This window comes from Periplaneta americana, chromosome 9, assembly GCF_040183065.1.
Source record: "Periplaneta americana isolate PAMFEO1 chromosome 9, P.americana_PAMFEO1_priV1, whole genome shotgun sequence".
Taxonomy (NCBI): Eukaryota; Metazoa; Arthropoda; class Insecta; order Blattodea; family Blattidae; genus Periplaneta; species Periplaneta americana.
Genome location: NC_091125.1, coordinates 141,988,335 through 142,003,009, shown reverse-complemented (window position 1 = coordinate 142,003,009; position 14,675 = coordinate 141,988,335). Strand labels below are relative to the sequence as shown.

Sequence of the window (14,675 nt, the reverse complement as noted above, 5' to 3'; positions counted from 1 at the left end):
TCGCAGGAGACTAGTCTACACTATATCATGAGATGAGATGAGATTATGATGGAGATTTGTTGGGATGCTACAGGGGAACTGGAGTTCTCAGACAAAACCCCTGTGTTACCTGGACCACGGGCTTGCCCAACACAAGTTATAAATCGGGGGTATGCTGGGGATCGAACCCGGGTCCATAGGATTGTAAGCCCAGCACTCTAACTGCTATACCACCATGGTGGCTGAGTGAAATAAATATATTTATTTATACAGGGACATCATTTTATTTTTACTTCAATTTTTATTGTACTTGAGTTTTTTAATGTACTTCACTCCCACCCCTTCTACTAATGAAGTTCAACCATCCTGCACACAGATCCAAGACCGCATATACAGTCATAGTAGCCTTACGGTCATAGTAACAGTACGTTCCAAAAATATGTTCTCGTTTTCCAGTGACGAAAGAGCTTTCAATATTAAATCATTTTCACACAGGTACTGTCCATTTGCCTACGTCGTATCCCGGTTTCCCCCACCTGCTTTTATTCGCCAGCTAGTGACTGGGCTGTCGTCTTAGCTCTTTTGTGAGAACATTAATTTCTGTTAGGAATTGGACATCTACGTAATATTATACAGCTGTTTAAAACAACTGAAATAAAAGGGCCTCGTTAAATAATTAACTATCACGTGATTTCCTCCCTTTCTACGACCCTACGGCATAACCACTTGGACGGACAGTGGATAGTATGTCTGAGTAATTTTATCTTTTCAGATCGGGCAGAAGTGAAGATAGAGTAGGTACAGAATTATTTCAACATGAGTTACTAGTTACGAAGGACGAAACTAGTAATTGGGATTAGGTACAATAGTCTATAGTGCGATAATATGCACATTAGAACTGAAGCCTGTATCGAAATGAACGGCCACCATTTTAAAAAATGTGTTTAAATATCCATATTATGATTATTTTTCAATTTAACTTCAATCTCTATATTGTACGCTAATGTGCTGTAGATAGTATAATATACACTTCATAATGAATACGTCCCTATGGACAGCTCAGTTCATGAGTAAAAACACTCATTGATAATTTGTAGAAACAAAAGCCGCCCTAAATAAGGGTTCGATAGATCGGCCTACTAATCAATTCATAAAGAATAATAAGTAAACAAAGCAACTTTGTGACACTTGGAAAGAAAAAGAAAAAACATTTTGATAAGAAAACGTAGGAAATCATTTACAATAAAAATTTTGTTGGGTACAAATGATTACTAATTATAGCTAAGGATGATTTTAACACGTGAGATCCTATGGCATCAATCGTTGCATCAGAAATTTTATATACTATACTGTATTTTGATTAAACAAAAACCTAATGAAAATGATGAAACTCAAAAGCGCGATATTTCCTAGTTTACATAAATGGATGAATTACTTTTCTTCCCTCCTATACCTAGTAAAGTGATTTGCTTGTATATTACGCCAGTATCATCGAACTCCAGTCGTGGAAGGGGTAGCAAACGGCGTTGATCCAAAGGTATAGCCAAGTTAATATTAAAAATGTTAATAAAAATAAAATGATGTCCCTGTATAATGGCAGAGCTGGTAACTTGCCATTCTTCACCCTAACTCTACGAGCTTGACTCACAGATATCGCTAGTGCTGACCACTTAGATTGTCAAAGATTATCCAGAGTGCACCACAGGCAGTGGGTCTACACTAAACTACACTACATGGAGAATTTGGGATATCACAGGAGAACTGGAATACCCAGAAGAAAACCCTGTGTTGCCTCAACAATAGGCTTGCCCAATGCAAGTTATAAATTCTGTGGCTGGGAGGAAATAGGTCTTAAGTAAAAATTTGATACATTTCAGGAGAGCAATAGAAAGATTGAAATTGGTGTCAATTATAGATTTTTTAAATTAAAAGGTTTTTCCTGGATATTGTTTGTTTATATTTCTTCTAAAATAGGTAATGTTGCTCATTTAACAATTTTCTTGATTATTTCCAAACATAGCCGCACTTAAGCCCTTTTTAAGTCTACAACCCAAACTGAGTAGAAGGGACTATTTATACATAAGACCTTTTTCATGTCAAAATAAATGAGAAATGTAAATTATTAGGAATGCAAAATGGGTCTTAAAACAATTATAGGACTGTTTACCCTAGTGCTTAAAGTTTTAATGTGATAAAATAGCTAAAATACAAGTTAGACCTTTTTAATAGGGAAGCATGGAAAGTAAACATGTGGTGTTTGTAAGGAATAAACTATTAAATATTCTTAAGTCCTTTATTCTGTGTGTGCTCGATTCAAAAAGTACTTAGGACATTTGGTAATGCTCTATAAATCCAGTCAGGAGTCTTATTTGACTTTAACCATTTTACCAGATTGTAGGGAATTGTTTCCGCTTTCAGAATATATAAAAATCTCATTTTCACAAAAAATTGACTTAAGACCTTTTTCCTCCCGGCCACAGAATTTAAAGGTCGAAAGGAATTTCAACCTATGTCCCCTGTCTTAGAAGCCCAGTGCTCTAGCATTTATTGCATCACTCTGGCAGTTTTCCAGATATCATAACACTGTTTAAACAGTTAACACAGTTAATTCCTGATTTACCACGAAAATCGTCTGCAACTGCATTTAGATTGGCAACAGGCCATGATTGTTAGGCCAAACACCTGTATAGAATTGGAATTGGAATATATCAGTCCCCTAACTGCCCACTGTGCAACTCAAACCAAGAAATGGATTCGGAACACCTCAAAATCTGTGCTTCAGTGGCTGACCATGATAATATCTTTGAAAAATATTGGAGTGCAAGAGGCCAAATGACTTTATTGTCAAACGCCTGGCATTAGAAAACAACAACAAATATGTATTTTTAGCTATTATCGATATCAACTTTAGAAAATTAATAACAAAATCATCCTTCTAATTGGGAACCATATACAGTAGCTATCAAACAAAAATTTTAATTCCCGTTGGTACTGCCATAATTATTACCGGTATAGTAGCTGATGTAAAATATGCTCGTGTATCAACGTCTATTCCTACAGTGAATATGATTGAATATAGGAAAGGTGGTTTTGTCTTGATTTTTTTTGGCTGAATATGCTAGTATTTTATTTGCAAATATATTATTTTGTATTATTTTTCTGGATAGTGAATTAATTATATATTTTTGATATAATCAATTATTATTAAATAGATTTATCGATAACATAAAGATATTTTTATATATAAGTAATCTTGCAGTAAAACAATTGTATGATTCAATGAACAGCAACACCAACTGAAGTAACAATTTTTTACCTTCACATTTTTGGACATGCTAAAAATGGAAAAACAAAAAGTTCACAAGTTGGCATAAAAAATAAAACAAGAGTGCAAGTGACGCATGGTGTGAAGAGAGTAGTGGTGGTAGTGATGGGATGATGGTAAGAATGGGGGTGATTGTGGTGGTAATGACACTGATGATGGCGACAATTCCTCTGTTACTATGAAGTCAAGAACTGCACTGTATTTATGGCACTCATTTTGGAATGTGACACATCTTACTTTAGGAACATATCACTGGTCAACAATGATTTTGTTAAATAAATAATTTCGGGTGTTTCTTATGTATTTCCATCTGCTGATTCCAAAAATGAAATCAGAAATTTTCTATCACCCACCATTTTTTTTTAATTTTGAAAATAAATTTGTTCCAGTTTATTAGTATTTGTGGTGTATAACATGCTGATTAGAAGGCGTATTTTACATTTATATTTCATTACATTGTGTCACCAATTGACTTGTAACATTTGGTATTGTTGCCTGTGAATTCACGAATAACAATGACATTTCCGTCACAAAACTGTGATTTTAAGGTAAATTTCCCAGATGAATAGAAGCTTTCTTCAAGGAAAGAAGCTAATCCTGTGCTCTCTTTCGTTGTAAATTGAATTGTGATAGAAGTATATAATACCGTACCTAATAGTGCATTGTAAGGAGTAGTGTATAAGTGTATAATGTATAAGAAACATGTCTTTAAAGAGTCTTATAGATAGAAACAACTTCTGTTAAGTGTGTTGTGAGCTCACTTTAAAATGGCAGAGGCAAAATTTTACTCCTCTAGTTAGAAGAGCTTATGACCGTTATTTTAACAACAAAATACACAGAATAAGACATGGGCCCCGGAAATTTGTTGTGCTAAATGTGTAGCATTTTTAACTGACTGGTTAAAAGGATCCCGTCATATGCCTTTTGAAGTCCCTATGATATGGCGCGAAACTAGAGATCATTTGACAGGTTGCTACTTCTGCTTGACAAGTATATCTGGAATAAATTCGAAGTCCAGACACTGTTAAATATCAATATTTAGTTTCTGCAATTCTGCCGGTGCTTCATAGCCCAGGACTTCCCATACCAACTCCACCAGATGACATAACATTGACTGAAGTAATTCAAAGTGTTCCTGATGTTCAGATTGAATTACAAAATAATCCAGATTTTGTGGAAGATGATACTATAAATGAACCTCACTTTCTAACACAGGAGGATTTAAATGATTTGGTTCGGGATCTTGGTTCAAGTAAAAGCATGGGCAGAATTACTCGCCTCAAGATTGAAAGGCTGGACGCTACTGCAGTTAACATCAAAGTAAGTTTCTTTCGCCAACGCCAAAAGGAGTTTGAGCATTTGTTTTCTAAAGAGGAGGACCTACTTAGTTTTCCGCATTGATGTTGAGAATTTGTTCGAGTCAATAGGTATTGAGCATAAACCTGAGGATTGGCATTTGTTCATAGACTCCTCAAAAACAACTTTGAAAGGAGCGTTACTACATAATGGAAACAAATATCCATCCATTCCTTTAGTCCTTGCAGTTGGTATGAAGGAAAATTATGAGAATATGAAGCTCTTACTAACCACTATCAAGTGTAACAATTTTTCTTGGCAGATATGTGGGGATTTGAAAGTAATAGCTATCTCACTTGCGTTACAGCTTGGCTGTACTAAATTTTTCTGCTACTTGTGCAAGTTGGATAGTAGAGATAAAAGTGCTCATTATATAAAAAGAACTGGCCAAAGAGAGAATCACTTTAATCCAGGACAAGATAATGTTCTTCACCAACCACTTGTAAGTTCTGAAAAAATCTTATTGCCTCCACTGCATATCAAATTAGGCTTGAGTAAGAATTTTGTAAAAGCAATGGATTGTGATGGCAGTGCATTTCTCTTCCTGAAAAATAAGTTCCCAAAAATCAGTGAAGCTAAACTAAAAGAAGGAATATTTGTAGTCCTCAAATAAGGGAACTGATGAAAGATACGCAATTTGAAAACCAGTTAAATATGCAAGAAACAGCTCCATGGCTGCATTTCAAAAATGTTGTCACGAACTTTTTAGGAAACTTCAGGTCTGAGAACTATAGAGAACTTGTCAGTGAGATGACTGAGGACTACACGATCATGGGATGTAATATGTCTTAAAAATACACTTTCTGCATCCCATCTCGATTTCTTTCCTGAAAACCTAGGGCTGTGAGCGACGAACACGGGGAGTGTTTCCACCAGGACAACGTGGAAATGTAAAGGCACTACCAGGGTAAATGATGTCCAAATATGTTGGCAGACTATTGTTGGATACTGAAAAGAGATGTTCCTCAAGCAAAGTACAACCGAAAATATGCTTCACATACATTTTAGGTCAATAAATGTAATTTTAGCTAAGATATCATAATACTATAATGCATAGATACGAAAAATGTTTTTCATGTGATTACTCTAAAACCCTGGGTGATGGAAAAGTTCTGTAAAAAGATTTGAAATCAGCACAAAAAAAGTCACTTAGAATCACCCATTGTTTCCCATTTAACAGACAAAAGTTTAAATTTTGTTGATCAGTGTATTTTTCACATTTAACTTACTTAAAAAGTCGGGAATTACTAAAGAATTGTTCTTCATAGTCTTTAATAGATTGAATGGAATCATCCTTCTTTCCTCGACCTGTCACCACTGCAAAATATCCCAGAGCCTTCATAGGAAATAGTTGACCGGAAAGTATCTTCTTAATCTAAAAGAAAGAAAGCCACAATTTAAAACTATGAGTACATTACTCAAATCAATGCACGTTACTCCAGGTATAGGTGGTAAATATATAATTGTTATTATATTGTAGGGAACCACACTACTTTACCCAACATCAGTGATTGAGTGATTAAAATGCTTTCTGTTACATGCTAACTTTGTCCAAAAAATACAGTAGCGTGCAAATTAATCCGAACACGACATATTTTTACATTTTCTGTCATTGTTGGTCTCACAGCTGCTCATACCGCTTTAATTGACATCTGTAGTACGTGTAATTCCATTGTTGAAGGTCTGTCGTTATTATTTTTTTTATAATATGTGACATTTTGCCTGTCGTTTTGTACTTATAAGCATTTCAGTTGTGTTGAAGACTTAATACTGCAATCCTGTGTACATTCTGTCGTCTTCACAAATGGATACAACTCCACGAAAACAGTCTAAAATTATAACATTAGCACAGCATTCTTCTATGACACAGAGGCAAATTGCTGCAGAATGTCACATCGGTTTGGCTACTGTTAATTCGATCATAAAATGATACAGGGAGACTGGATCCATCACACCCCAGAAAAAAGGAAACTGTGGCCGGAAAAGGAAGGCTTCACCTGCAGATGATCGTTTAATTGTCAGGAAAAGTAAATTAAATCCTAGACTAACTGCTGTCGACTTAACCCGCGAGTTAGTGGCTACCACTCGGGCGAATATTCACGTCACAACAGTGCGGCGTAGGCTTTTGGAAGCTGGACGAAGGGATCGTAAGCCTATTAAGAAGCAACTGCTGACCCTGTTATGTGCAAAAAACGCTTAATGTGGGCAAAATTACATCAACACTGGACAGTGAATGACTGGAAGAATGTACTTTTTTCCGATGAGTCTCATTTCGAGGTCCACGGCCACCATGTTTCTTACGTACGGAAAGGATCCGAAAAAGTAACAGCAGCTCATCTCCAACAAGCACCCAAATACCCTCCTGAAGTAATGTTTTGGGGTTGTTTTACACATGAAGGGCCTGGAGCATTAATACCTATCAAGGGAATGATGAATTCTGACAAATATATTCACTTATTGGAAACCAGAATCGTACCCCAGCTGCAAAAATCATTTCCGGACGGCAGAGGTGTGTTCCAACAAGACCTGGCACCATGCCATACGTCTCGAAAAACTACAGAATTCTTCAACAAGAAGAATATTCAGGTACTCCCCTGGCCAGGCAACTCACCCGACATCAACCCCATTGAGAACTTGTGGTCAATTTGCAAAAGAAGAATGCAAAAAATGGATTGTTCTACAAAGGAGAAGATGATTTCTGCCCTCATTGGTGTATGGTTTCGCGAAGAAGAAATGAAGAATATTTGTGGGAAATTAGTGGAATCCATGCCAAATCGTCTCAGCGTTGTTATTAGGAACAAGGGAGGCCACATAGATTACTGAGGTATGTCTTAGATCCTTTTTCTTATCCCATTTGAGTGTTTTTGCATAAGTAATTACGTTGTTCGGATTAATTTACACGCTACTGTATTGCAATCAATCACATTTTAAATTAGAATAGAGTTCACAAGCAAAGAGTGTAACCACTACACTAGATAACCTAATACATATTATGTAAGGCCTCAAGCGTAATTTCAAACTACCCACCCTATCAGGGTTCGTGAGATTTTCCTCTGCCATGTCAACCTTGGTAAGTACAAAAATAGTTCTCTTTCCCTGCAAATCCATTTGTGCAACCAAGTCTGTAACGTTGCTCCTCTCTGCATCCACTGAACCATCCTGAATGCATAGGATGATGGCATTTGGATTCGACATGTACAGCTGTGACATCTGCTTGATGGCTTCCCTTGTGTCACTTGCCATGTCCGATGTTACAGTCTGTCAAAACAAAATAACTAATTAACAGCTGAACATAATGTATTTGTAATTAAATTCATAATGTGTCCACAACAAATCAACATCTTAATAAACATAGGATCCAGTTATATAAACTACATAAAACATTCATTCATTCATTCATTCATAGTTTTCTGCCCAAGGGCAGGTCTTTCACTGCAAACCCAGCATTCTCCAATCTTCCCTATTTTCTGCCTTCCTCTTAGTCTCCACACATGATCGATATATCTTAATGTCATCTATCACCTGATATCTTCTTCTGCCCCAAACTCTTCTCCCATTCACCATTCCTTCCAGTTAATCCTTCAGTAGGCAGTTTCTTCTCAGACAGTGACCCAACCAATTCCTTTTTCTCTTTCTGATCAGTTTCAGCATCATTTTTTCTTCACTCACTCTTTCCAACACAGTTTCATTTCTTATTCTGTCCGTACATTTCACACTCTCCATCTTCTCCACATCCACTTCAAATGCGTCTAGTCACTTTACACTTCGTCACAATGTCCATGTTTCTGCCCCATACAATGCCACACTCCATACAAAATATTATATTATATTATATTACATTACATTACATTACATTATATTATATTACTAGCCGTACCCGTGCGCTCCGCTGCACCCGTTAGAAATAAATATAAAGTAATTACATAATTAAAATAGGACATTTGATCCAGGGAACAATCGTGTTCGATAGAAGGCTAAATCGTTTAATATGTTACTTAATTTAAATTGTATTTAAAATATTAAAATGCGATCATTTTGATCCAGAGACCACTCATTTGGTGCAATGACAATTCCTTTAACATGTTTCTTAATTGTTATTACCAATTATTTTTGGAAAAGCGAAAATTAACAGAAAAAATTTGGCTACAGATTTATTATTATGTTTATATTATATTATATTATATTATGAAAAAGTGTGTTGATAACGGATGTACTCGAATTAGAAAGTTTTTAATTTGTTGTGGGAGCTCTTGAATCTCAGGAGGAACAACTTTTACAACAGCGCAACATAATCTGCTTAGCTCATTACCCAATTTCTTTGCATTGCATTTATTGCATATGTATTTTATGTATTTTAACACGATTCAATTGAGCATAGTTAAAATTTGAATTATAAAATAATGGATTGCTAAGCTAACGTACTATTACTGCATACTAAATCAATACACTCTCGTTGTTCGTTAATTCTCTGAGATAAAAATGAATATGTTCATAAACATTATTATAAGAAATACAGGAAATGAATATACAGAATAACCTATCAAGTTTTCTGTGCATAAGAAGCTATTTTAATCTTACCTGTCCTCAATTCACTCACAAGTTACTGTAATAACATTATAGCATTATGTCCATCCAGAGAAACTACACTTTCAAATGATGAAATAATAATTAATTATACAAATCGGTTAATTTAGCTTCATATAAACACAGAAACATTGTCTGTAGGCTATGTTTCATAGCTTTCGATTGTTGTGTCCAAGGCCCCTTATAGACGAAGTCATTTTTTTTTATTTCAATACACTGCCTTAGATGGCAGTTATTTTAATTTTAAAACTCATTTATCTCATTAAATATCAGTCCTATCAAAATTTTTCAGAGAATAAAACTTATCAGAAATCATTTTTAAAGAAACTTTTGTTATGTAACATATTTCACAAAAATCAATAATAAGCGAGATATTTCGATTTATTTAATTCAGGCCCCCTTATAACCCCCCTTTTAAATAACGTATTTTGAATGCCATATAGCCTAAATTCTATGTCACAACGAACTAAATTTATATTCCAATTTTCATCGAAATCCGTTCAGCCATTATCGCGTGAAAAGGTAACAAACATACAGACAGACATACAAACAAAAATTTCAAAAAAGCGATTTTCGGTTTCAGGGTGATTAATTATATATGTTAGGACCAATTATTTTTGGAAAATCGAAAATTACCAGAAAAATTTTGGCTACAGATTTATTATTAGTATAGATATTATATTATATTATATTATATTATATTATATTATATTATATTATATTATATTATATTATATTATATTATATTATATTATATTATATTATATTATATTATATTATATTATATTATATTATATTATATTATATTATATTATATTATATTATATTATATTATATTATATTATATTATATTATATTATATTATATTATATTATATTATATTATATTATATTATATTATATTATATTATATTATATTATATTATATTATATTATATTATATTATATTATATTATATTATATTATATTATATTATATTATATTATATTATATTATATTATATTATATTATATTATATTATATTATATTATATTATATTATATTATATTATATTATATTATATTATATTATATTATATTATATTATATTATATTATATTATATTATATTATATTATATTATATTATATTATATTATATTATATTATATTATATTATATTATATTATATTATATTATATTATATTATATTATATTATATTATATTATATTATATTATATTATATTATATTATATTATATTATATTACAAACAATGTTCAATTATGACAATACCTTAAGCTTCATTAAAATGTTAACCGAGTTAATTTATATCGAAAAATTTACGTTTGTAAGAAAAGTATTACAAATTATATGGTATGAATTTGAATTTTAAGTAGTTCCAATACTTACACTAATGATTCCAGGTAAATCCACCAAGACCATTCTCTGCAAACCAGGTCCTTTCACAGACATTGATATCACATCATTACTGACTGTCTTTCCATCTCGAACACTGTTCTTCATTCGTATTTCAACCTAAACACAGAATACATTAAGCATATAAACAGGTTGATAAATTTAAGGTGAACTTTTAATGTACAACAATGCCACATATTATCTATGATTCATCATTATCATCGTCGTCGTCGTTGTCATCGTCATCATCATCATCATCATCATGAAAGTTTTTGATTGAAATTCTAGAGGCCAGTTTTACTAAAATTCGTCTAATATTGCTTCCCAACTGTAAATTCCATAGCATCTCGTTAAAATAACAATATGACATTTTCTCAATTCATGTATAGATTTTTACATGATCAACACCTTTCCCAAAAGTGAAGGTTATGATTGGAAAAAAAAAGGTCTTGATTTGTCAGCAATACTAAGGATCATCTGCTTAAACTCATTTGCTAACTGAAGAGTATCAACACACAATTTGAAATAAAATAACTAATGGGAAATACATCAAATACAAAGAACTTACGTAGCAAGACGTGAAGTAAAAAAATGTAATGTGATATGAACGTCTTGCATTCTGTTAAAGGAATCAGATTTCTTTTAAAAGCAGCCATGACGGTCCTGTGACTAGAGCGTTGGATTCATAATTCTGTGGGCCCAGATTTAACCCCTGGTGTACCCTTACTTGTCTCATATTGGGCAAGCCCATGGTCCAGGTAACACAGGAATATTCTCTGGGAGGTTTGGTTCTCCTGTGATATCCCATCCAATCTCCACTATCATCTCATCTCATTGTGGATGTAGCATAGACCAGCCTCCTATGGTGCACCCAGGACAACGACTCTGTTGGTAAATTGGTCTACTGGCTTCATATAGGTGAATGACGAATGGTCAAGTACTCATCACTAGGGGAGGGGGGATTTTTTTAATACATAATTTTTTTCTAAGTTATAACCTGAAAGGAAAATGTTTGTATGTGGTTACGTTTTATTTTAGGAATAAATTTTCACTATAACATAAGGTTTAAAGGATTCGATTATTGCTGTCTTTATTATCAGAATTTTACAGAATTAATTAACGACGATAATTGAAACTATACCGGTACTGCAATATTTTATTAATGATATGATGATTTTTAGCTCAGTTGATGGACTGAAATATCATCAAAATTGACTACTGGTTTGATGAATGTCATATTATGGATGCTTTGTATTCTGGATCCTAGTGGTCAGCCGTAGATTTCGGCCAGATGTCCCAAATTGTGGAATTTGTTGTTAGTTCAATAGTAGTCTTTATAGCTCAGTTGATGAATTGTATATGCTGTAAATTGAATATTAATCAGTATAGCTCAACTGATGAATTGTTTATGATTATAAATTGAATTAATCTACTTGGTACAATTTTGTATAGCTTAACGAAAGTATGCTTTTAAATTTTGAATTAATCTGTTTACCATGTATTGTATATGTTTGTATAGTTTGGCCGATGAATTGTATATGCTTTAAATTGAATAGTAATCTGTATAGCTCTACTGATGAATTGTTTATACTTGTAATTTGAAATAATGATATGTATTATCAATTTTTGTATATCTCAATTGATTGAATTGTTTATGCTTTTAAATTGAATTAAGTTACTTACTATGTGTTATATTTTATAGCTCAACTGATGAATAATCGTTTGGGTTTGTAAATTTAATAATCTGATTGGCTATGTGCTGTATATTTTTAGTAGAGCCACCAATGTAGCTCAGTCAGCAGACTCGCTGGTCTGCTGATACGGAGCTGCACATGGGCTTGGGTTGGATCCCCCATTTGGTCTTATTGATTGGTTTCTTCTGAGGTTTTCCTCAGCTGTGGGGTGGATGCTGAGTGGTCTATGGCGACTCCTCAGCCTCATCTCATTTCATCCCCGTTTGGTCTGATTGCCTAGTTGAGTTTCTCCGAGGTTTCCCCAATCATAAGGCAATTGCCAGATAATCTGTTGGCAAATGCTCGGCCTCACCTCATCTCACTACATCTCGCCAAAAAATTGTAATATTGTAAAATTTTGACTTGTTCCACTCTTAAAGCTTCATTGCTAATGTAAGATCTATGGAATACAATAAATGAAATGTAAATTAAACGAGCTTGTGACTGTTCATTAGACCTTTCAACTTAAGCTCCAGGTGTTCGTGATCTCTCCATGAAACAAATCACAACAGTGTGATGTTATGTGAGGTTTTAGCTCCTCACAACTAGATGGCACCTTTGGTATTGTTTGGTATGCATTTCCGCTAGATGGCGGTTTCCATTTTTGTTTGGTGTGCATACCCGCCAGGTGGCATATTTGCGTTTGCTCTACCGGGTCCGAGATTAACTATCCTTAGCTTAGTTTTGAGACGAGCGATTTGATTCGCCAATTTAAAATGTTAACGGATTTTTCTTGTCTTGCCTGCCGAGCTTGCGGATGGAAGCGGAGTTGACGGCACTACACGTGAGAGAAGAGAGGACGGCAGTACACGTGAGAAGAAGGTTGACTACAAGAAGCAGTGTTGGAGAGTACACGACAGAACATGTAGTCGGAGAGTGGCATCGCAACAGTGAACTTTGAGTCTGGAGACATATATGCATGGGAACGGGCAGTGTGTCCACTTATACTGAGTTCGTGCATTGCTGAGTACACGAAAGCACTTGTATTCATGAATACCAGAGTCTTCAGGTGGCTACGTACCGGATCGGATTGGTGTATCCGGTTAGAGTGGAATCTTCTGGGAGTGAACCACTACATTGGAAAGGAGGCAGCATTCTTTGTGATTGGGAATCACATTTTCTACAGGGTGGTGTACACTGATGGTGTACTGACTACGCGGTGTCGGGGATGCCGGAGTCGAGTTAACCACGGAACGTCACACACCTTGGTTACGAGTTATTTATGGATTGTCGGTGGCGTCGAGGTACATGCCGGCTATAGGACGCTGGGCACGTTGGAAAGATGCTGCCTGGTTGTGGACTGCTACTCAGGCTAGAGTGGTATATTTCAGGTTTTGTTATGGTGCTAATGATACGGAGGTATGTATTCAGTTTTATGGCAGAGGTGAAAGTACGATTACTCCTGTTAGTGCGGAGACATGTGTGTCTGGATGATAAGTATGCATTTATCAGAAGTACGTATTGGACTCTTATGGCGGTGTTATGTAGAAGGAGAATGGACGTCTTCCTTAGTCGTATGGTTTGCTAGATTTTTGTCAAGACTCATTAATCACCCTCTCATTCATTTTAGTGTAGTAATATGTACCATAGTTTTATCATTGTTAGTTTTAGTTTTTCATTTAGTATAATAAATCATCATTTAGTTGGTAATGATGGATGGGCTGCGATGCAATGAAAGTTAAGGCTCAGAGGTAGATGACGTTACAGTGATTATGACGTCACAACAGATAACACAAAAAACTAGCAAAACTTAATAATTTTCAGATAATTAATCACTTAACGTACCTCTCTGCGCAGTTCTGCCAAATCTGACTCTTTTGTTAAATCAAATTCCCTTGCGCTATCTCGAAACTGTGCAATGTGGTAAGGTCCTTCACTCAGCGTCACCTTCACTGGCGCCCTGGTCATCATTTCTCCAGCTCCCCTGCAGATTTAACAGCAACATTATTTCAGCCACATATGAGCAATTCTGAAATCACCTAATAAGCTTGTTGTTAATTACACAAGCAGCCTGCTAATTATTATTAGTCGATATACTCTCCATTTTGTTCCAGCTCATCTTTGTAATACACTTCCTGTTATGACAAAAATGTCGAAAGCAATTCTGAGATCAACTAATAAATCTGTTGCTAACTGTAAAAGGTTACTAGTTATTAGTGGATACATTCCCCATTTTGTTCTAGCTCGTCTTTCTACTATATTTCCTTCTAATAATAAAAATATTTGACACAACACAAACATTAAAATTCGCTAAATTACAATTTGAATTACAATTGCATAATAAAAATTTAATGTAATGTATAAA

At 34.3% G+C, this 14,675-nt stretch overlaps 1 protein-coding gene across 6 annotated transcripts in view; it reads right to left on the bottom strand.

Moving 5' to 3' along the window:
- Positions 1–14,675, bottom strand: part of Opa1 (Opa1 mitochondrial dynamin like GTPase) — a 75,481-nt gene that overhangs the window by 15,225 nt on the left and 45,581 nt on the right. For all 6 annotated transcript variants that reach the window (XM_069836037.1, XM_069836039.1, XM_069836041.1 and 3 more), the window contains 4 exons: positions 14,156–14,294; positions 10,632–10,757; positions 7,688–7,918; positions 5,890–6,035 (listed from right to left, as the gene is read on the bottom strand). In XM_069836037.1, the coding sequence (XP_069692138.1) occupies positions 5,890–6,035; positions 7,688–7,918; positions 10,632–10,757; positions 14,156–14,294 (642 nt within the window). The remainder of the gene's footprint in view (positions 1–5,889; positions 6,036–7,687; positions 7,919–10,631; positions 10,758–14,155; positions 14,295–14,675) is intronic.